The sequence below is a fragment of the Artibeus jamaicensis genome, unplaced genomic scaffold (genome assembly GCF_021234435.1).
Source record: "Artibeus jamaicensis isolate MK-2021 breed Jamaican fruit bat unplaced genomic scaffold, CSHL_Jam_final contig_1803, whole genome shotgun sequence".
Classification (NCBI taxonomy): domain Eukaryota; kingdom Metazoa; phylum Chordata; class Mammalia; order Chiroptera; family Phyllostomidae; genus Artibeus; species Artibeus jamaicensis.
The window spans coordinates 1,269,600-1,294,196 of record NW_026521356.1 but is presented as its reverse complement, the minus strand read 5'-3'; the positions used below and the strand labels follow the sequence as shown (position 1 = coordinate 1,294,196).

The 24,597-nt window shown below is 45.3% G+C and overlaps 1 protein-coding gene across 1 annotated transcript in view; it reads right to left on the bottom strand.

Moving 5' to 3' along the window:
- The window catches only part of LRFN2 (leucine rich repeat and fibronectin type III domain containing 2), a 40,026-nt gene extending 25,689 nt beyond the window's left edge, over window positions 1-14,337 (bottom strand). Inside the window, exon 1 of the mRNA XM_037153772.2 lies at window positions 12,923-14,337. Within this exon, the coding sequence (XP_037009667.2) occupies window positions 12,923-14,322 (1,400 nt within the window). The 5' untranslated portion in view covers window positions 14,323-14,337. The remainder of the gene's footprint in view (window positions 1-12,922) is intronic.
- Window positions 14,338-24,597: the final 10,260 nt, after the last annotated feature.

Sequence of the window (24,597 nt, the reverse complement as noted above, 5' to 3'; positions counted from 1 at the left end):
TGACTCAGTGTCTCCAGAGACGAAAACAGAGCATCGACATGAGGCAGAAAAGCATCCTGATCAGCTTCCTTCCCAGGCTGGCCTCAGCTGCAGGTTGGCTACTGGATTCTGGGATTGTGTGGGCAGGTGCCAACAAACATTAATGACACCGATGCTTTTGCCACAGCTCAGCTGAGGTTGCATACCTCCCCAACACCCATTCTCCTCTCCTAAGTTCCCAGCAGAGCCCTGGTTTTATTTGGGGAGGCAACATACCTGAACAAACAACTACCTTTCTCTACTTCCAATGCAGGTTGGAGGAAACACAATGAGAGAGAAGCAGAAGACACTGCACGAGACTTCTGGGAGGCTCTCTAAACGGGCTGACTCTTGGGGGAAGCTTGCATCTCCCAGAAGCAGACCCTGAGACAAGGATTCCAGTACCATTAGCTTATTGTGGGAGGTGGACTCAGGACCATTTGGTAATGGAGTGGGGAAGGAAATAAACACAGTGTGTTTTGCTAAGTGAGTTACCACTGTGGACAGCTGGGGTTCAGTTCCCCTAGGACCCTCTGGGAGACAGGATAAAACATGACTCAATTGTCCTCCTTTTTCTTCCCCCCCACCCAAGGGGAGGCAGCTGGGGTGCTAACCCTCCAACTCCCTCTGTCACAGGCTGGGGCTGCTCCTGAGGACATCACCTCCTCTGTACTTGAGACGGTCCTGCCTGTGGGCTGGACACCCCAGAGAAGGTCCCTGGGTGGAAGTGTCAGCAAGCAAAGGAACAGTGATCCACATGTTAAAGATTGTGCAGGTGACCTGCAGAAGGAGCCTCAGTCCTCAAGGTCCACAGAGAAATTATACCAGCCCTGAATTACCTCCCTCTGGGATTGTGTCACATGACAGAAACCAACTCCCCACATGTGGTTAAGGGGTTGCAGTCAGATCTCTGCTACTAGAAACACTTTATAAAGATGCTCTTCTTTCATCCTGACATCTTCCATTTCTCAACAATCTTGTGAAGTATGCAGGGCAGTTATTATTATTCCCATTCTGCAGATGAGAAGACTGAGGCTCAGAGAAGTGAAGGACAGGGAGATAGTAGGAGCTCCTGTCTAGAGTCCCTAATTCCATCTTTCCTGTATTGACACACCTTGGAGATATTGTGGGTTCAGTTCCAGACCACCACAATGAAGTACGTCTCCTGAATTTTTGGTTTCCTGGTACACATAGAAGTTATCTTTATAGTATGCTGTAATCTACTAAGTGCATAATAACATTATACATAAAACATGTACATACCTTAATTAAAAGTACTTTATTGCTTAAAAAAATGCTAACCATCATCTCAGCCTTTAGTGAATGGTAATCCTTTCATAGTATAGGGTCTTGCCTTGATATTGATGGCTGCTGACTGACCATGTGGTGGTTGATGAAGATTGAAGTGGCTGTGGCAATTTCTTAAAATGAGACAATAATGGAGTTTGCTACAATTGATTCTTCATTTCATGAACAATTTCTCTGTAGCATGCAATGGTATATGATAGCATTTTACTCACAGCAGACCTGCAAAATTGAAATCAATTCTCTCAAAACTTCCTATTGTTTTACCAAATAAGTTCAAGAAATATTCTAAATCTTTTGTTGTCATTTCAACAATCCTCATAACATCTGCACCAGGAGTAGATTGCATCTCAAGAACCTAGTCTCTGCTTGTTTAAAAAAGCAACTCCTCACTTATTAAAGTTGGATCATGAGATTATAGCAATACAGTCATTTTTTTCAGGCTCCACTTCTAATTCCAGTTCTCTTGTTTTTTCCATCACATCTGCAGTTGCTTCCTCCACTGAAGCCTTGAGCCCCTCAAAGTCATCCATGAGGGTTTGAGTCAACATCTTCCAAACTCCTATTAATGTCAATATTTCAACCTCTCTTTATGAATCATGAATGTTCTTAATGGCATCTGGAATGGTCATTTCTTTCCAAAGGTTTTCAATTTACTTTCTCCAGATCCACCAGAGGAATCACTATTTATGGCAGCTATAGCCTTATGAAATGTATTTCTTAAACAATAAGACTTGAAAGTCAAAATTAATCCTTGATTCATGGGTTGCAGAACGGAAGTTGTGTTAACAGGCATGAAAAAAACATTAATCTCATTGTACATCTCCATCAGAGCTTGGGTGCATTGTCAATGAGCAGTAATATTTTGAAAGAAATCTTTTTTTTCCTGAGCAGTGGGTCTCAATGGTGGGCTTAAAATACTCAGTAAATCATGCTGTAAAAACATGTGCTGTCATCCAGGCTTTTTTCCATTTATAGAGCACAGGCAGAATAGCTTTAGCATAATTATTAAAGGGACTAGGGTTATCAGAATAGTTGATGAGCACTGGCTTCACCTTGAAGACAGAGCTGCATTAGTCCCTAACAAAAGAGTCAGCCTGTCCTTTGAAGCTTTGAGGCCAGGCACTGACTTCTCTCTAGCTAGGAAAGTCTTAGATGAAAGTTCAGTAGAATGTTGTTTCATCTAAATTGAAAATCTATTGTTTAGTGTAGCCACCTTCATTAGTTATCTTAGTTAGATCTTCTGGATAACTTGCTGCAGCTTCATTCACCTTGATGCTTCACTCATACTTTTATGTTATGGAGAAAGCTTCTTTCCTTAAACCTTATGTACCAACCTGTTAGCTTTTTTTCTGCTGCTTCCCCATCTCTCAGCCTTCACAGAATTGAAGAAAGTTAAGGTTTGCTCTCTGAATTAGGCTTTTGCCTAAGGGGATGTCATGGCTGGTTTGATCTTCTATCCAGACCACTAAAACTTTCTCCACATCAGCAGTAAGGCTGTTTCACTTTCTTATTGTTCATTGGAGTAGCGCTTCTAGTTTCCTTCAAGAACTTTTTCTTTGTATTCACAACTTGGCTAACTGGAGCAAGAGGCTTATCTTTCAGCCTGTCTCAGCTTTTGACATGCCTTCCTCACCAAGTGTAATCATTGGTAGTTCATGATACATAGTGAAAAATGTGCAACTCTTCCTTTCACTTAAACACTCAGAGGTCACTGTAAGATAAGTAATTGGCCTAATTTCAATATTGTTGTGTCTTAGGGATTAGGAAGGGCTGATGGAGGAAAAGAGATGGGTGAACTGCTGGTTGGTGGAATGGTCAGAACACACACAACATTTATTGATTAAACTCTCCATATTTTATGGATATCTTTATGGTGCCCCAAAACAATTATAATAGTAACATCAAAGACCACTGATCACAGATCACTATAACAAATATAATAATAATGAAAAAATTTACATACTGTGAGAATTACCAAAATTCAGCAGAGCCACGAAGTGAGCAAAAGCTATTGGGACCCTGGAGCCTACAGACTTGCTCAAGGCTGGGTTACCAGAAACCTTCAATTGTGAAAAACACAGTATCTGTGAAGCACAATAAATATATGCCCGTATCAATCATTCATGCTCAGCTGAGGGATGAGAAAAATGACTTCAGCAACTAAAATGCACAAAATGTTTGTGCTTCCTAAGTGTTTCCCATACTTTATCTGTTTGGAGATACCCCCATTTGAAGGGATTTTTATGTCGGTGTTATAGTTGGAGCAAAGTCTCAGAGAGGTAAGGTGACTAGGCTACAGCTGGGACTAGAATCCAGATCTTCTGCCTTCTACCATCACTAGAAGTTCAGAGACCAAACCGCCAGCTGTGGGATTGGCAGGGGTCCCCCCCACCAGTGCTTCCCACGCCCCTGATTTCACTGGGTACAGGGGCATGATGCTAATGCCCATCAGAGTCACTGGGGAACTTTAAAATTACTGATGCTCTGGTGGGTGCCACACCAAGCTGATTCAGGATCTCCTGGAGAGAGGTTATATGACTCCCCAGGGGACTGCAATGTGAAGCCAGGGCTGGAAGATGCTGGGGTGGTGGGAAACCTCAGGCTTGGTCTCAGAACACCTGGTTTCACTGCTTGCTCACCCCAGGTCTTCTTAGAGCTGTACTGAGGCTGACAGGAGCTAGCTGCAGTGGATGTCTGGCAAAGTCTAGCTGTCAGAGGAGTGATTGATGTCATTCTCATGGCTGCTACCACCACAAGCCCTAAAGATCCCAGACACTCCTCTTCCCAACCCCTCCTTCTATAAACCTTCAGTGCTTTTCTAGGGAAATAAGCAATATCCTCACCTTACTACTAAACTATCCAAACATATATAAAATTAACAAGGGACTGGTAGTCTGGTTCACCTTTCCTAGGAGGGGAAAAAGCCACATTTCAGAGAAGAGGCAGACCTGATGCACACTAAGCCCTTTAGTCTGCTAATTATTTCTATCTTCGGAGGTGTCTCCAGCCAGAGCTTTTTGAGAGTGATGAAGAAATAACAAGTGGAGAAGTCAGTCACCTCTGAAGGTTTTTTGAATCTTTGTGTGCAAAGAAAGAGGGCAGTAAGAGAGGGTAGTGATATGATTTGAGACACTCTTGGAAGGTACCCCTAAAAAATATTTCTCCAACACACAAACCTGCTGTGGGTTTTTAAATTACACCATTAGAGATTCACTTGTTTGGTTCTTCCAGAGTTCCTAGTTGAACTACAAAAATTTCTGAAAGGGGTTATGCCTCATACCTTGATATCTAAAAACACTATCAGATCATTTTCCTGGTTTGTAGCTCTCTTGGAGTAAGGCTTTGAAGAACGGTGCCACAGGAGGCAGTCTGGAGAACAGGGACAAGAACAGGGGGTTAAGAAGGGAAAGCGGGCAGGCTCTTAATCACAATAAGTCCTTACATGTATCCAGTACTTCATAGTTGACTATGAAAGATGCACTTTCAAATACATGACCTAACTCAGTCCACACCATAACATATGAAATATGCAGAAAGGAATCTCTGTTCCCACTTTACAGACAGAAAACAGAGGTTGAGAACAGTGAAATGATTTGTCCATGGGACAAGGACTAGTAACTGGTGGAGTTGGAGTACAAACCCAGATCTAGGCATGCTAGCTGCCTTCTTATTTTCTCTATATTACTGGATGTATATTATGCCTACCTTTTAAAAAACTACGTTTCTCAGCTTCCCTTACAGTCAGGAGTGACTGATTAGATATAAGATAAAGTATTGTCTAGAGTTTCTGAGAATCCCCTCCCCCTTGCCTTCTCACCTTTCGGCTTTTCATAGTTCATGATGCGTAGAAAAGAGATGTGATGGCTAGAGCTCCAGCAGCCATTTTGAACTATGAGGTGATTTTCAGGACAGAAACTGTGCTGAGGATGGCAGAGCACAAAGATAACTGGGTCTCCTGGTGGTCATGCTGCACAGAAAACTAGACCTAAACTCTATTCCACTGTATTTCTTTTACATGACAGACATATACCCTTAAGTCACATTAAGTTATTATCCTAATTGTCACTCTAGACTTTTGCTCCCAGCTTCATTTTTCTCTGTGATACCTCTAACGATATGGTCACTTCATGATGTCTCACCTGATGAGACATGAAACCCAGAAATCCTCATCTTAACCTTGTCTGCTAGCTGGTTCCAGGGAGCTATTTCTGAGTGGGATCCAAGGTTCTCACTGGCATCCCCATGCCCCTTTGCTCCAACATTGCTGAACCTTAGCAATGTGAGGGAAGACACTAAAGCTGAAGAAGAAATCTTATTGGACTCCTAGCGTCTTACCCTATTCTTCCCAGAAAGAGAAATAACAGTTAGTGCTCTCAGCCCAAGTCTTCAGCCTTCACAAAACCTCCATGGGGTGTTGTTGAGGTGTGCCTCCCAGCATGGTACATGGACATTGGAGACCACATGTCTAGTCTGTTTTGTAGAACCTTGCAAAATTGATTCAATTCCTTTGAGACTAGTTTTACCATCCATGAAATGGGCATAGTATTTGTCCTGTCCATCCCTACTTGTGGATGTCAGGTTTTAACAATCAAACAGCATGAAAGAAGTTTAGAAATATTTAGAAAAGTAAAATCCAAGGCAGGCTGATTTTGATTTTGGCTCCAACCAAGGAACTGCCAAGGAGTTCCCTCCCCACCAACCTACCCCAAGTTCCTTCTTCATGCCCTTTTCTTCCTCTGCTTGTGGGGGCTCAATCAACCCTTTCAGTAGAAGCTGGGATGTCTGGGCAGGCAGCTGAATCAAAGAATCTCCCTGAATAGGTGGCAGGTCCTGGACCTGCCATGCCCTCTCCCTTTAAGCACACCTATCCCTAGCAGTTTCTCCCTATACCCACAAGATTCCCAGTTCACCAGTAAATGTTCCTCTACCCCATGCTAAAGGCAGCTATATTTTCATGGGGAGGGAGCAAATCTCCACTGAAGTGTTGATTGGTGGAATGGGAACTGAATATGCTTTCTTATCTTTTCCTAAGATGGGAGACAGAGCAAGAGTAAAAGATGCTTCTTACCAGCCCAAAAAAACTCAGCAGGGTAGTTTAGTCTCCCCAGCATAGGGGGTATGGATGAGAATCATGGAAGAATATAGTATGGAAAGGGAGATCTGCATATACAGTGAGGGAGACTCCCCCCATCTGCAAGGTTTCTCTTCTCATAATCCCTCACTTTCCCTACACGGAGAGAATAGCAGCCTAATAAGTACCACGAAGGCAACGCCGCATCCTGGCTAATTCTGCAGTGTGCTTTAGAAGCATGTTTGCTGTTCCCCTGGCCCTCCTGGGGACTGTTCCAACATAATGCCTGGTGACAGATGTTCTTGATGACTCTTGGAGACAAGTGTTTGTGAAAGTTACTTGGACTGATAATAACATGCAGGGCACTTAATTTCCTATGTCACACCAGGGAGGAAGCAGAGCTGGAATGGGCTGCTGCTTTTTTTGGGTGAGTAAGGGGAACCCCTTCTTCCTGACTCAATTCTGGCCACCCTTTCTCTTCCCCTTATTGTCCCCCCTCCCTCTGACACTGTCCCTATTAATGTAGGCCTCTTCCTGCAAGGGCAGGTTCTAGGGCTGAGAGATGGGAGAACTTACCCTCCCTAGACATATGGGAAACAGGATCCACCTGTGGACTGTCTGTGTCCAGCATAACTCAGGACCTGCCGGCAGGGCTCAGCAGTGTGTACTCAGGGAAGGCAAATGTCTTGGGAAGTAGGCAGGAACCATTAGATAATTAGACAGCTAATATCTGATAAAAGAACAAGACACTATTTCATAGCCAAATTCAAATCCTGAGTTATCCATGATTTGGGATTATCCAGGCTGCTGCTCTCCCTTCTTGGCATGTAGAATAGAACCTGATGCTTTCAGACACGGCTCACAACTCCCCAGGCTTGAGTCAAGGGTGACCTGTCAGTGACTTGTGTCCAGGTCTGGTTGGACAATCTGAGCCATTGCCAAAGTCCCTGTCTGGGTCCTCAGGCCCTGGGACTCAAAACCTTATGAGACAGGGCTCCCTAACCATGAGAGGCAAGATGCTTTAGGGGCCCCAGCTTGTAAAAGCAGGTGGATTTAGCAACCATGGTAACAATATTGTCTGGGTCCTGGGATTGTAAAAGTCTTAAACAGAGTCATAGACTATCAGGGCTGGACTCATTTAAAGTCACACATTAAATTCAGGCTGCCTACTCAGTAGCCCTGGCACAGAGTCAGCTGGGTTCTGCCTGAACCCTTCGGGCCCAGGCAGCTGACGACTTAGTGGAAGCCCTTGCTTATTCTGCTGTAGGCAGCTCTGATGTTCATTTCCATTCTGTTCAGTTCACCAAATGTTGACTTGTTAGTTGTTATGGGCCAGGACTCACTAGGAGCTGCAGGGTCCAGAGCTGAGCACACAAGAATAGCACATGCTAGAGAGGGAGAAAGACACAAAGCCAAATCATTCCACAGCCAGAGAGAGAGAGCTATGAGAGGGGCATGGAAAGCTGTTGCTGTTGGAATTTTTTCTTGTATTGGGCCGATGCCTACTCTCTCTCTCTCTTTCCTGTGTGCATGTATGTGTGTGTTTTCTTCTCTTCTACTCATGGAAGTTTTTTGAACAAGTTAAGGGTGCTATGATTTCTTTTCTAAGTCCTGTCATCTCCAAGGTAACCTTTGCCCATAACACGTAAGCTTCCAGAATTACATTTCCATCACTTGATCACTGGACACAGTGCAGTTGGTAAAAGATGACCCTTCAGACTGCATCATCTGTATTAAACATATTACAGCTCTGTTCTGACCAGTGTGAATGATTCAGTGACTAAAATCATAACCTCCCATATGTGACCCGAGCACTTTGCTTCTGTTAACACAACTGAAAACTACAGGAGTTTTTTTTAGCAGTTCCACCACTTTGTGGCCATGATGTCTTTGAGATCAACTAAAATTCTGAGCTTATGCCACACAAAATTCCAGTAGAGCCAGATTTTCCTCACCTTGAACTCAGGCAACTGAGTCCTTGAGTCAAAAGGAACACACTTTCCTGTGTTGTTATCCACGTTGACACACCGCACAGCACAGTGACAGAGGCACAAGGCAGAGGCGTTCCTGCATGTTCACATCAATTTATTCACCAGGCTGGCTCTTGGCCAGTTATAAGTCCGCTTTATCAGTTTCCATTTCTCCATTTTGTTCCAAATACAGTGTGAGATTTTGTCAAATGCCCCATACAATTGTGGTGGGCTATTTATGGCAGTGAGTCTCAGCCATTGGAAACTTCTAGGACGTTTTCCAAATGTACTTATCACCACAGAGATCCTGGTCCACTTTGCTCTGGACCCCATCATGGGGATGGGGTCTAGTGGAGAATCACAGTACAAGGAGGGATGTCACTGAGAAGTGTTGCCCTCTTGAATGACCAGGATGCAGATTAAAAGGTTGAGAACTACTGTCCACTGTGTCCCCTGAAGACAGCTCAACAACTTGGCAGGATTTGCTTCCTGTGAACCCAGGTCCAGGACTGGCAGTCAGCATTCTTTTCCAGGGGCTTATACCCATCTGTTGAAAAATTCTTTCTAGAATTTGGAATGCCCATGTGCAGCCCAGAATCCTATGGTTTTCTGGGTCTATTCTTTGCAAAGTAGAATATCTTCCCATCTCCCATCTTACACACTTCCCTTTCTGTCCATGCTGTCTCTGGATCACTGCCTGGGCTTGGGAACCTCACCTAGTGTTCCTTTAGACATAGAAGTGACCCCTGTGTCCTGGGGACCAGTCTGGCAGTGTGATACATCTCTGCTGAGCTATGGATCCCTCTCCATAGTATTGGTCTTGTCCTTCCCAGGTTGCCTGGATTCGAATTCTGTCTGTGCTACTAAGCCCCCTGCCCCACCCCACCATGTAACACCTCAGGCAAGTTTCTTATATAAAATGTGGTAGAAGCACAGTCTGGCCTCCTGGAGTTTTATGAAAACTAAATGACTTACGCACAAAGCCTTTAGAAGAGTTCCCAGTGCAAGAAAGTTCTCAGTGCAGATTTGTACCTTTAACCAGGTCCTCCAATAATACTGTCTTTCCATTATAGTATTGATAGATGCTAAAGGAACTTAACTTTTGTGTGTATGCATCAATTAGTCTAAGGTAAAATTGGTTTGGCTATATGGTGCATTGTTCAAAGTCACAGAACCTGTGGATGATGGTAAGTGAGGACCGACTATATTGTTGCTGTCGTTCTTGCTGGGGAGGGTGGAGGCATATTGGAAATTGCTTGGCCTTGCCTACTGGCTTTGTCCAGTCTCCTGCAACCCCATTCTCAAACAGCAGACCTTTGTAATTTTTCTCTTCTTGCTCTAAACATGGATTAAAAGCCCTTGTTGGCTGCCTATAGTTCTCTCTGTATGGCATGTGCTCCTCTTTAATATTCATCTTTGGATACAAGCCTTTCTTTCTTTTTTTGGTACACTTTCCTGTCAAAGTTGGAGCGTATCAGAGAGCCATTGGTGTAATTTCCTCCTTACGGGAACAATTTGTTCCTAAAAGTGCAGTTTCTTTCTTTGAGTCTCCTGTTCCTCTGGAGCCAGAGTCACAGGCAGGGCAGCAGGGCCATGGCGGCTGAGTCTGAAGCCAGAGGCCTGGGCTCTTTCGGTCCTACCTCTTTCTGGCTGTGCAACCTCAGGGAGTGGTTTCATTCTCTCGGCCTCTACACTTCTTGGTATGTCCAGGAGAATTAAATGAGAGATTGCCTGTGGAGCTGCACGTCACACATACATAAGTGGGCAGTAGTGTCAGCTAGTGACTGCTACATACACAACACTTTGACCTTTTGCTCTAAAAGGTGGGAAGTCTGTTTACTTAAAGCCCGAACTGTGTATCTAACCTTGCTCTTCCATTTCATTCCCCAGGCTGGCAGACAAGATAATGGTCTTACTTTCACCATTCCCATACTACTACCACTACCAAAGATAAAATAACTTGTGTTCCTTGAACGCTTCCTATGTGCCCATGCTATCTGGGGAGATTTCTGTGCGGTATGTCTATTAATCCTCATGGTGCTCTAAGAGCAACTCAGCATCTTTTTTTTTTTAATTCCAAGACCTCTGATTTTACTTATATTTATAAACCCCATGTCCCCAGAACCTTGATTGACTTCAGGGCTACAGCTCCAACCCCTTCACTTACCCTCCCAGAGTTCCTGGGACCCCTGGGAGGCCACCATTTTAGCAACCTTAGTATGCTGCCCCCTTGACACCAACGTTCCCCCACCCCAAACTTCAGTTCCCTTCCTCCTGGGCCTGTGCAAGCCTTAGAGCTGATACCTTTTCCCCTTCACGCTTTTTATCAAAGTCAAGACCATATAATACATTCACAAGTGAAGAAATATACATATTTTTAAAAGGTCAATCTCATAAGTTATCAAGGAAATGCAAATTAAAATAAGTTCCATTTTTCACCTATAAAATTGGCAAAGACGCAAGCAATTATATATTCAATAATTGGCAAAGGTGTGGTCAGAGTGGGCGCTGTCACCTGACACTCTGGTGAGAGGGTAAATAAATATTCATGTACAATATATAAAGGTTATACTCTGCTCGTTAAACCAGTAATTCAATTCCTAGGAAAATATGCTAAGAAAATCACTGAAGCTGCACAAATAAATTTATGTATAAAGACATTCGTTGCAGCATTACTTTTAATATTAAAAAATGGTAAACAACCTAAATGTCCACAATAGAAGATTGGTTAAATAAATTATGGTACAGCCAAATGAAAAATATGTTAGCACCATAGGAACTAAGCAAACTATAATGTTGAGTGGAGAAATTAAGAAACAAAAGTACACACTAGAATGATCATAAATATTGTTTTGAATTGAAATAAAATGGAAAGACTAAAGGCCTCTGATTAATTTTGAGTAGCGGAATTACATGTAATTTTTATTTCCCTCTTTATCAATTCTCTCTATTTTTCAAATTTGCTACAAAGACTATTAATTTTATAAATAAAAATATACATATGTATATTTATATTTAATTATATCTCTATATCTATGTATCTTTCTGCACACATGTATACATGCATATGTTTAAGTTCTAATACTGCTTTCCCTTCATCCTGAGAAATGAAGCTGCTATCCAGATGAACCAGGTGAAGGAAAGTCCACATAAGCATACACCAGGTAAGGGAACTTCCCCGGCTTATCTCCCACACCTTCCCACTGAGACTCATCAACTTTGGAGGTCAGAGCTGGAAGAAACTTCAACAATAGATCAAGGGTTCTTGACCTCTCTTGACCTATGGACACTTTGGCTGTAGGTGCAGTCTACAGGATCATTTTACATACATGAAAGGAAACACAGGATTTGAAAAGAAACTGCATTCCTTGAACAGTAAGATTCTAGACCATGTTCCTCATATTTCACACAAACTGAGGCTACCTGAGAAGGAAACTCATGAGCGGTCAGACCTCTGGGGCCTCCCGCCTGCATCTGTCATTCTGTGAGTTCCTCCCTCCAGCTGAATGACTTGAGCAATTTTGCTGCAGCTTTTCTATCTTAAACCTCCCTTCCTACCATGCCTAGAAAATAGGCCCTAGATTCTCACAGCAAATTTACAAGGCCAACATCAATGTCTCCACTTCCAGTCGAAGAGACTAACACCCAGAGGTCGGGACAGGTGGACAGGATGACCCCACCTCTAATATCTCAGGAGCTCATGTGACTTTCTGTAGCTAATTGAAGCTCATTCAGGACTTCAATGGAGTGAACTGGGAAAGAGACACTTTTCTCCTGCTAGGGCTGCTCAGGGTAGAGGCTACCAGGGGATAAAGTCAACCTAGAAGAAAATGGAACTTAGTGAAGGTAAGAAGCTCTGAGAATGAAGGATGTTTGTGGTGCTTCTGATGTAGCTGAGCCTGAAGCAGGTCTTCAAGTTTTCAATTACATGAGCAAACATGTTACCTCTTCCTTTGTTTGTTCGTTTGTTTTAAGCCAGTATCAACTTGGGTTCAATTACCTACAACTAAGTGTCCAGAGTAAGTTATGTATGGATCACCCATATTTTCCAGATGAGGAAAACTGAGGCAGCCCAGGAGAATTACATAACTAGCAAGTGGCCAAGCCATGATCTGAATTCTACTCTTTCTCACCTCAAAACCTTAATCATGACTGCATCTGAGTCCATGTGAAGGCCAGATTCACTCCTCCTTGGAGGAGTCAGACCCTTTGGCCAGGAGGTCCACTCACTGTTCATGCCTACCCTCTAGCTGTGGCTCAAAACAAGAAGTTCTGCGGCTCAAAGCCCTATGACCACCTACCAGAGCCACACCCCTAGCGGCTTGGTCCTCCTACATACAAATCTTCTCAGGTTGCCCATGTGGATTCTTTTCTTCTTAAACATGTAGATGTTCTTTCTAGCTCCTCTTACCTGCACAAATGGCATGGCTTATCCCAGGATCCCTACAGGCACCTTTGGGGAACAGGGCTTTAGCTAGCAACAGCTCAAAGCCCTTACCCCACCTCCTGCTTACCCAGCCAGACCCCTTCCTGCCCTTGTGCAGCCCCAGCTCACCTGTAAATCAGTACCTCATCATCAGAGCAGTTGTACTGCAGCTGATACATCTTCACCCGGGGTGCTGACTTGCTGACTGACCACTTCACCAGGGCTGAGGTGGTGGTCACATCAGACACAAGGACAGCCCGTTCTGGGGGGCTTTTGGGAGGCTCCCCACCCTCGCTGCCTCCCCCTCCACGGCTGGTCTTGCTGGAGCCAGTGATGTCTGAGAGGCGGGACTTGGGAGGTGCTGTGCGGCTGGTGCTATTGCTGAGGTGTGGCAACTGGACAATGGAGACCTCCACAGTGGCCGTGGCCTCCCCAGCAGCATTGGCAGCAATGCAGGTGAATGCACCACTGTCCTGAGATGTGGTGATGAGGATGTCCAGGGTGCCATTGTTGTACACGGCAGTCCTCGAAGAGTTCCCCACCAGGCGGTCATCTGGGGCCACCCAGTGGATGAGCGGGCTGGGGTCCCCAATGGCCTTGCACTTGAGTGTGGCTGCCTGGCCTTCCAGAACCAGCAGCTTGTGCGTGTGCTGGGTGATGAGAGGCGGCTCACACACAAACTCCTCCTCACGCACATGCCAGAAGTAACGGCCCTTGAGGCCCCCTGGGGAGCCACAGGTCTCCAGGTCATCATCCCTCTCAAGCCGCCGCAGCCAGAGAAGCTCACAGTTGCAGTGCAGCGGGTTCCCCCCAAAACTAAAGGACAAGGGTGGAGCAAAGGGTGTGGCGGTTAGAGCAGAGGCCTGGGAGCGGGCAAAGATAGGATCTGGGGGCAGCTTCTGCAGCCGGTTAGAGGTGAGGTCCAGGCGGGCCAGTTTCTGCAGGTCAGCAAAGGTGCCCTCAGCAATGTGGTCCAACAGGTTGTGGTCCAGGCTGAGCTGATGCAGGTTGACCATGCGCCGCACAGAGCCCCAGGGAAGGCCATGCAGGTTGTTGTAGGAGAGATCCAAATCCTCCAGAGTCAGCAGGAAGTCCTCAAAGGCATCATCGGCGATGCCACCCAGCTGGTTGTTGTTCACGATGAGATGCTGCAGGTTGACCAGGCCGCGCAGGGTATCCTCCCCGAGGCTAGGGAGCCGGTTGCTGTCGAGGTGCAGGGAGCGGAGGCTCTCGAGGTCCAAGAAGGAGAAGGGCTGGATGTGGCTGATGGTGTTCCTGGACAGGGTCAGGTCCACCAGCCCTGTCATGTTGGCGAAGTCCTGGCGGCCGATGTGGATGATGAAATTGCCACCCAGACGCAGCTCCACCGTCCTCCGGTCAATGTCAGGGGGTACAAAGAGCAGCCCTTTGGATGGGCACAAGGTCCCCAGCGACTCAGACAGATTCTGGCAGACACAGTACTTGGGGCAGGCGTCAACCACAGCAAACGCCATGCCAAATGCCAGCAGGCCACCAAGCAGGGTCTCCATGGTCTGGTCACTCAGGCTGTGGCGCCTGGAAGAGAGGGATACAAGGTCAGGGTCAGGAAGGGACTTCCTATCACCCCTGTCCAGAGCTTCCTCCCTCACACTAACAGATGCCTTGGGGAGCAGCCATGAAGGTCCTCTGCTCATTGAAAAGTATAATCTCTTCTGCCAATCACTGTGACACAGGTGTGCTTTTTTTTTTCCTTAGCTCTTATCACTTTCTAACAGACTATTTAATTTACTTATTAATTATTGTTATGGAATGTTTTCTCTCTCCCCACTAGAATGTCAGCTCCAGGAGGGCAGGCCCCTTTGCCTGTCTTGATAATTGCCGTATCCCAAGCATCTAGCACAGTGCCAGAAACATAGTAGGTGCTCAATATGTGTATGCTGGATAGATAAATGGATGGGTGGGTGGATGGATAATTCCATACCAGTGGTTCATTTATGATCATTGGATTTGAAAAGTGTGTTATGGCTATACTTAGAAGCAGTTTTTACCTTCTTAACTGGTTTAGACTTGGCATGAAATTAAGTTGGCCCAGCGTTCCTTAAGAACAAGGACGTGAACAAAGAGAGTATTGGCCCTGAGAGACACCAAGGTTAGTGGGGAACTGGCTTTGGATAAATTCTTTACTACTGAGAATCCATAGAGTAGATACATCTTTGGGAGCTTGGGGAAGTAAGGAAGGTGTTGGGACATGAATTTCTTCTGAGTACTTGGCACATGCTGGGTTCTCTGCCTGGAGTTTCAAATACATCATCTTGTCTGGGCTTCAGGAACACCCTACACAAGGAAATGCTTAGTTATGTACGTGTGTATAGGTGAGGACTTGTCCATGGCCTATTAGCCTCCTTTAGGTTTTTACTCAAAGTCACCTTCTCACCCAGACCCCACTCAAACTGTGCATAGCCCTCTTTTCTGCTTTGTATTTTCTCCTTTGTGTTTTCTCCTTGAAATTTACCACTGTCTAACTTACCATATATATTTTACCTACTTACCTTCCTTATTGTTTGTCTTTTTAAATTTAAAAAAATTTTATCATTCCATTGAAGTTGACATACCATATTATATTAGTTTCAGGTGTACAACACAGTGATTTGGCATTTATATCCCTTAAGAAGTGATCCCCCCGATGAGTCTAGAACCCACCTGACACCATACATAGTTATTACAATATTATTGACTATATTCTCTATGCTGTACTTTACATCCTGTTGTTTGTCTTCTGCACTAGCAATAAAGCTCCCAAAACTTGGGACATGTTTTCACTCACTATTATATTCTCAAAGTCTAAAATTTCCCCCGACACACAGTGTTTTTGTACGAATGAATATCCAGAAAAGGTAGGAATGGGTACTCTGGCTCAGGTCCTTGTGCCTCCAAATCTGACAGTTTTCCCACTATCTATGTTGTACTGACTGTAGCTCTATTTATGTACTGCTAAGAATTGTATCAACTGAATTGAACTTTGGGAAAACTATGCACCTTGGTTGTGTGGCATCACACAGACCAGCAGCTCTCAAACTGACTTCTAGGAGTGCTATTTAGAGTTCTGCAAAAAAGGCTTCCAAGGCCACTGACTTGGGGAAACACTGCCTATTCTCACTCACTCTTGCAAAGCTCCATGCCCATTAGCAAGTTCAGAAGGGCTGAGAAATTCTGCTGCAGTAGAGAAACAGGATTAATGTTTAATTCTGCATTGCTCCCTTTTCCAGTTTTGGCTAAAGATACTTGTTTTTCTGAGTGACAGCTATTAATATCTTGAGGAACTAGGGCTCTATAGTTCTTACTTTGAGGAGCATAGATGCAGACAAAACAACTAGCTAATAAAACAAAGATATACTGTAAATTTAAAAACCTATTCCAATCAGACACTACTTTATTGTGAAGTTTTAAATTCCATTACCATGTCTTTTTAAGGCTAAATCTCTCACCTAAGAGCCTTCAGGGCCAGAGACTTACCCTGTATTTTATCTACAGAGAGTGTTGTTTCTGAGCAACACTATCCAGTAGAAATATAATATGACCCATAAATGTAATTTTAAATTTTCTACTGACCATATTTTTTAAAGGTAAAAAGAAACAGGTGAATCAATTTGGACAATGTGTTTAATGTAAGCTGCCATATCCAGAATATGATTTCAACATGTAATCAGCACAGTTATTAACAAGATGATTAACATTCTTTTATTTGTACTAAGTCTTCAAAATCGGGTGTATATTTAACACTTAGAGTGCATCTGAAGTGTTCCCTAGCCATATGTGGCTGTTTGCTACACTGCTGGACAGAGCTGTTAGAGCAGGTGTTAGCTAACTATAGCTCGAGGGCCAAATCCAGCCTGCCACCTGTTTTCAGGAGTAAAGTTTTCCTAGAACTTGGCCATGCTCATTGATTTACATGTTGTCTATTTTTTTTCTCATGCAGCATTGAGGAGTTCCAGCAAATACAGTGTGATTAACGAAGTCTAACATATTAGCTATTTTACAGAAATGACTTTTACAGAAAAAGTTTGCTGACTGCTATTCTATGAGATTTTTTTTCTTTTCATCTTCTTCCTTATGGTAATTTTCATTAAAAGTTTTTGCCAACATGCCTAATTCCACATAGTTATGCTCTGGGCTCCCAGGAGTGGCCACCCACCTTGCCAGTGCCTGCTCTCACCAGCCTTCTTCCCGAGGGGCACCAGCTCACCCCAACCTAGGTCCCACCAAGCACGTCCATCCCAGAGGCGTCCATATGTGGAAGCTTTCCACCTGCCAGTGTCTCCATGCCCACAGGTATTCTGGGTCCACATTTAGCTGGGCTCTGATAAGACAAACAGGAATCTTCTCCACCTTCATTGACCCTTTCCTTATTTTTTAGCACGAGAAAAGTCTTTGCAAGAGCTGGTCCTGCCTACTATCCCAGTTTATCTCTTACTACTCTGTCTTCCTTCCTTTGCTAGTCTTGTCTCATCTACACTCAGCCTCCTTCTTATCAGTCCATGCTTGATCACCCTCCAGCACTTTGACATGCTCTGCTTTCATCCTGGCTTCTCTACCACCTCCACTTCTGCCCAGTCAAGCTCCTGTTCTATCTCTGGGTCTCAGTTTAAATACTACCTCCAGGAGGCCTCTCCAAACCCGAGACCAAATGAAATGAAGCCCTCCTGCTATTTACTCCTTAGTCCCCTGTACTTGCCTCACATATCAATCATCACACTTGCAATCATAGTTTCTTAATTACTTTCTTAATTCCTTATCCATCTGTCTTCCTAGTCTGTAGATTCCAAAAGTCAGGGAACTTACCTGTCTTGTCCACCCATCACCATACCACTGGTACCCAGCACCGCATCTGACTCATAGTAAGTGCACAGTAAATATCAATTGAATGAATGAATAGTCCTGAGAAAAGTGAGTTTTTGGCATTGGCACTGAGGCTCTGTTGACTAATTAGATGAGAAAACCGTTTACAAAGCGGCCTGGTAATGGCAGAATCTTCAGAAGGATTGTCCGCCAACCAATGGCTGCCCTTTCTAGCCTAATCCCAGCAGTAGAATCAGGGAGGCCATATTTCTCTGGCTCCTCATCTGCTCAAGTAGAGATGAGTGGTATCTCTATAGTCACTGAGGACATAGGGACAGGCACACCCAAGGGTGCCCTTGGCTAGTTAAGCCAGAGGTGGCTATGTGCATGTGTGCATGTATGTGTATGTGTATAGAGGAAGGTAGTGTTCTGAAAGATGCCCTACTATGTACTCTTGTCAGCCTGCCTCTGGCAGACAACCACGGCGGCAGTGGTGGTGGTAATTGGGGAAGGCCCAGACATCTTGGGATATATATCCCGCACAGGGCCCATTGTTTTAAACAGTTTTGTCCTTGTAAATCATGCTAAACAAATCACATTTTTAAAAAAGTTTGTGGAGGATTAGCAAACGTCTAATGAATTCAAATCTGTGACATAAAAGAGCTGGGTAAATATGTTTTAAGTAATCAGCATGGAAGATTACTGACGGAGAAGTGACTATTGAATCTTAATTAAAATTGTATTCTGAGAACTGTCACTTAAAATATTACTCTCACAGCCAAACAAAAAACAGCTTAAACCCTGAGTTGGGAAGGTGGGTGAAAAGACTGGTCGATACTCATAATTGGTACAAATGGTCAGGGAGGTCTCTCTTTTGAGCGGTAACATAAACAAACACTGAGAAGAGCAACCTAGGTCCCTGTAAGCATCTCCAGTGGTTGTAGGTGCTGGAGGGAAGCCAGGAGAGGCGGAAATTGGGAGGAGAGGGCTGGTGTCTGGAACAAAGAACCAGATCAAAGTGGGCAGGGAAGGCCACGAGATTATTGGTGGTCATAGCTGAGAGAAGTGCATGAGCATCAGAAGCCAGGCTGAGAGTGGCGGCTTGTATCAAATGTCAGAATCGGCCTTCAGAGAGGAATCCACCTGCAGAGGAGGCGGGGCGTGGCTACTCAGAAAGTCCATGAGCCCTTACTGGGTGAGGGGATGGGACAGAAGGGCATTGCCAGGAGAGATCGAAAAAGAGGAGCTGGGAGAGAATGATAATCACTCTCCCCAAACTGACAGTGCTGGGGGGAATCATCGCATCTCTGGGAGTTGAACCAGGGTAGGAACAGTGTCTTTTCCCTTCCAATGGTGTTTCTCCACGCAGTCGTCCTAACACCTCCGCAAGGTGAGTGCTGCCGCTAGGCCATAAGGTGCTCTTCTGCAAGGAGGAAGGGGGTGACTCCTGGGTGTTTGTAGGCTCCCTTAACTGAACAGCCTCTGCAGTGAGCAACATGCCCTGTGTCCTGAGTATTTTCTCCCCATTTTAACCACTGACAGTGGGGTTCCAAAAGGTTTGAGCCTGCCCAAACTCTCCCAACGGTCGAGAGAAGAACAGCAATTTGAACTGAGGATTGTTTGGCTTCTGGCTGTTCTCTTCCTCAGATAAGGCTCCTTCCCATTTCCCCGACAAGCTTTCATGTGACTTGTGTACTCAGAGAAATCTGCTGCCTCCACTACGGGATTGCTTAGTAACCAGTGATGGCCTAGCTATTCAACTAAATTTGGGTACTTGTGTTTCCTTTTTGAGGATGGGCCTGGAAAGAACACTGTTTTTTTCTGAAGCAGAGGCCTAATTGGCTCAGAAATATTCACTTGTCAGGCCCTGATGGTGGTGAGTCACACACACACACACACACACGCACACGCACACGCACACGCACACATGCACACACACTTAAATATACTGGCAATATATTGAGTTGTGGAAATAGGCTGATGGTTTGTAAGCAGAGTCAACAGATGGAATTTTATATTTAAAACAAAAGAAAAGAAAGAGAAGGACAGTAAGTGGAAAATGAAGGGACACGGTGGCAGAAAAAGAAAATTTCTATCCTTTCACTTAAAGATGAGACCCGAGACTTTGCTCCCCCTCCCCCAGGCCCTGGGCCTGCCTCCTGTCAGAAGCTCCTCGAGCTGTTCCAGACAGAGGAGGCAACATTTAGCAGATGGCTGGCAAGATATATGTGATATCTCTCCACCCTGATTTCCATTTAAAAGATACCTTAGCAACCAGCCTAGGAGCCACCCACCCCTGGAGCCTGTAAATCAAATAAGATGCCTGTCTCTGCTTCAGGTGAAAAGAAATGGCCCCTCAAGGGTGCTCCAGGCTGGGAAAATGTGAATTAATAGGGGAGGGGAGGGTTTGAATTTGCCAGGAGAGGCAGCACCTGCACCTTCTTGGCAGGCTTCCCCTCCCAGAGCACTTGCTGTTCCCCATACATCACACCACTCAGGGGCAGGCAGATGGGAAAATAAAACTGGACTTCCAGACTCTGGCTGTTGGGCTGCCTTTCTGGTCTAGGAGCTGCAGACCTTCCCTGCCGCAACTGAAGTGCCTCTGCCTCCCAGACCCTCATGTAGTAACAGTCTGAGGCTTCTTCCATGGGTACCAAAAACATTAGAAACACACAGCTGATTTCCCAAACACCCTTTCAAATACTACCCTGCATAGGGATCCCTTGAGAACTGGGAGGAAGAGGAGAGAGGCCAAGCTCAGTGTGTGTGTTGGGAGAGGGAGAAAGCCCCTGATCTCAAATAGCTCCCAGTCAGACAGGGGAGGCATAGCTGTTGACCTCAGAAGACTATATTTTGGGGGGCGGGGGGTGTAGGGTGTTGCTCAGCAGAAATTTATTTTCTCACAGTTCCAGAGGTTAGAAGTACTGGATCAAGGTGTCAGCCAGTTTGGTTTCTTCTCAGGTGTCTCTCCTCAATCCTTGGCCACCTTCTCATTGTGCCCTCACCTGGCCTTTCCTCTTTGCATGTGGTCCTGCTGTCTCCGTGTGTGTCCATCTCCTCCTCTTATAAGGATGCCAGTCAGCTGCATTGGGGCCCACCCTAATGGCCAATTTTAAATCAAGCACCTCTTTAAAGGCCTTATTTCCAAATATAGTCACATTCTGATATACTGGGGATTAAGACTTCAACCTATGAATTTGGAAGGGACACAACTCAGTATAACATTCTGCCTTCTGCCCACCCCCAAATTCATGTTTTTCTTGTATGCAGAAGTCATTTAGCTCCATTCCAAAAGTCTTAACCCACTTTAGCATCAACTCTAAGTCCAAAATCTCACCAAAATATCATCTAAAACCATGTGAGTGAGAATTGAAGAACTGAGGCAAAATTCCTCTCCAGCTGTGAGTCTGTGAAATCAGACAAGTTATCTGCTTCCAAATCTAGTGGTGAGACGGCTGTAGAATAGACATTCCCACTTCAAAATGGATAAATCAGAAATTGGAAAGAAGGAAGGGATGACAGGTCCCAAGCAAGTTTAAGACTGTAGCAGAGCAAATCAATTGCTTTTAAGGCTCGAGAATCATCCTCTTTGTCTTGATGCTCTGCCCTCCAGGCCTACTGGAGTGGCAGCTCTGCCTCCTGAACCCATTAGGGTGGCTGAATCACCCTTTTGGACCTAGTGGCAGTCCTACAGGCAGCTCCTATGTTAATGTTGGGGCCACAGTTTCCAGTTTAAAAGGAGAGAGAAAGGTGGGGGGTAGAGAGAGAATAAAAGAGAGAGAGAGAAGGAGAAGCCAAATTCCCAAGGGAGCCACTGCCCTCAGAAGGTCCTAGCTTTGTGGGTACAGAATGACACCCACACAGGATGGGCAAAAACATTCCTTGGGCAGCCCCTAAGCAAAGCCATGGAAACAAGGCACATCTTGAATCACCAAGCTTCTTCATCAACTAGCTAAAAAGACTTGTTTATCTTAGCATAAGTAACAAGAAAGAAAAGAGGAAATAATGTCTAAAACATCAAAAGGGTAGAATGAAGTCATTTAGGCTATTTAAACATCCATGGTGCAAGATAAGCAGTTGTTATCATATGTTATTAAGCTTAAGCTCAGAACAGCTTCCTCTCTGTTCTCAGTGACAACATTATGCCTCTGTGTTAACACAACCAGGATAGCTATTATTGCATTGCAATGCATTGTTCATTACCTGTTTCCCTGTCTTCTACCCCATTCACCTGGGAGCCCCATCTTGGCAGGGAGTGTATATTATTCATCTGTGAATCCCCAGGAGAAGTCCAATACCTGGCATACTGCAGGCACCCAGGACGTGTTGGATATCAAAATGAGGGAAAGAGTGGAAGAGTAAGTGCTCTAGCTTGAAGAGTCATACACTTTGACACCTTTGTTGCCTCGCACAGGCTGCCTAGCTGCAGGAGCATGCATGGCCTTGTCTGGGGCAGGACAGGCGTGCAGGAGAAGTAATACCCAGAGAGCAGCCTCTGGCCAATACTTGTGGTGGGGATAGAGAATAAATACCTAACCTCCTCAGTCCTTGGGCGGGATGACTCTGAGGTACACTCTGTACAGACCTCTAAAAATCCCGAGTGGCACTGAGCCTCACTGCTCCTAACACACTGTGTACTGGCTGCCTTCCTTTTCCCACCTCCCCTTCCACTTCTCTTCCTGTGTGTCCTGCCGTCGCTGGCTAAATATGCCACTTATGCTCAAATTCTTGTTTCAGGTCCACTTCTGGGAAACCCAGCCTCAGGCACACTTCTTAATTATAACTCTCATTATATACAGTACCAACTGAGCCTGGGCCACTGTGGAAATGTCAGAGACATAAAACTGAAAAATGATGAGAAAGCCAATGACTAACAAAAACTAGCAGCTTGATGAAGGAAGGAGACCTCATTTCCCCCACTAATGACTGGCAGTAATAGCTGAATGAAAAATGTCTTCTGCCCATGTATTCATGACCAGGCTGTGGAGCACTAGCCTTTTTTTGTGTTGACAACCAAGAGCCAGGGTGGGAGTGAAGTTTGTGCAGCAGTTAGGGAGGCTCAGGAGCAGGCAGGTGTGGGGTATGGGTGTGGAGGCTGGGAAGAGAATGAAGAGGTATATGTGAGGAAGTGGGTGTCTGATGGAAGGAGTCCCTGTGAGTGAGGGTGTGTTGCCTGAGTGGAGGTGAGTGAGTGAGTGAAGGGGTGTGTTTGTGTGAATGGAAGGCTGTGTGGGTGAGGGAGGGCCTGGATTTATAAATGGGGGCTGGATGTGAGTAAAGCTGCCTGTGAGTCCAGGGTGTGTCAGGAAGGGAGCGGGATGGAAACAAATGCTGTTCTGCAGCTGTGTTGTCAACCTCAAATACATTAATCTCCATAGTTGCCTGTGATCTGTCCCTGCTCAGGGGACACAGACAGCTCACAGGGCTGGCAGCTCTCAGCATCATTTTAGGGCTTGGCCCCCTCCCTGTTGCCACCTGTCAGCTGCTACTCCAGCCTTCAGGGGTGAGTGTTAGGGAGCTCTGGAGTCACACACAGATTTTTGTTTTAATTTAGTTATGACTTTCAAAATTCTTTCTTTAAAACCTCCCACCCCCATTTCAAGCGTCTTTGAGATTCCAGCACCTGAAGCCTCAAGTGAAGATCCACCTCTAGGAACCTGGTGGACCACTCCCTTCTCACATCTGAGGAAGGGCATAGAGGATGTGGACACACAGGGATGCATCTCGAGTCATCCTCCCTTTCTGGTCCTTCCTCCCTTTCCCAAGGTCTTCCCCAACAGATCCATATCCAAGGACCAGTCCTTGCCATCTTAATCCTTTCATCTTATCCAGCTCTGAATCACAGGGCACCCCTGCTTCACTGACTCATCAGCATCACCCACTACCCTCTGAGCACCCCTGGCCTTTCCCTGTCCCCCCACTCAGTGGGGCAGCCTCAGTGCTGGTCCTCTCCAGGACTGCACTAATGAAGGGAGCACTGGGGTGGATAATTCAAAGAGGCAGATAATCCAAAACTCATTTCCATTTGGCTGGGGAACATTCACTCTATGATTTACTCTCCTTATTATGTTTGGCGCAGGCAAAAATTAAAATTGGCTTTTCTTTATCAAGTCACCAAGCTACAGGGTAGGCAATGGGTGGATTGCATTAAAGTTCAATCTAGCTGTAGGACATAATTATGGGTCAACATCTGAACAGGATATCAGACTTGAAGGCTGCTCAACCTAAGGGTTAGATCTCCCTTTGCCAGCTGGAGCTCTCTGAGGACAGAGCTATATCTCCCCTCAGACTGGGCCATGTCTAGTCTGTATCTAAGCATCTGCTCATAGTTCTGCCTCTGGGATCTGAAGCTGATATTAGCAGTATCATCCTGCTCTTTTCACTGCTCACCCTTGGGGGCCCAGGTGAGGGCCAGGCCTCTCTGACACCCATTCCCTATGTCTGCCAAGGGTCCTCAGCAGGAGAAGCCCCGGTGGAGTGTCATTAAGGCTCTCAGGCCATGCTGAGGACCACATCTCATTGGATAATCCTGGGGTCACTACCCTGCCCTGTTATGTGTTCAGCATGACGTCAAGCTTGGTATAGTTAATGCTGGATCCTGATAACACTTCTGATCATTTAAAAAAATGAGTTCAGAGAATCAAATTGGCTTCATGTGCTCATTTAAGCTTGCGTGTTTGTGGATGGTTCAGAGGAGCCGCTGCAATGGGGAACATAGTTCCCAGCAAGGAGTCCCGTGTCACCCCTGCAATGCCTGGTAGGCCATGGCCTGGCAACAGAATTCTTCCCTATCAGCCAACCTAGACTTGCAAAGTAACACACAAAAGCAAAAGGACTTTCCGTTGGGGCTACTTTCATTGTTGTATAGCCCCCACAAACTCACTCAATGGACAAGTCATGGGTAAAAGTTACAAAGGGAAAAGGCCTATTTGTGGGGTCTCATGCAGGGTGTCCCAGTTCACATTCCCCAGCAAAGTGGGCACTAAAGG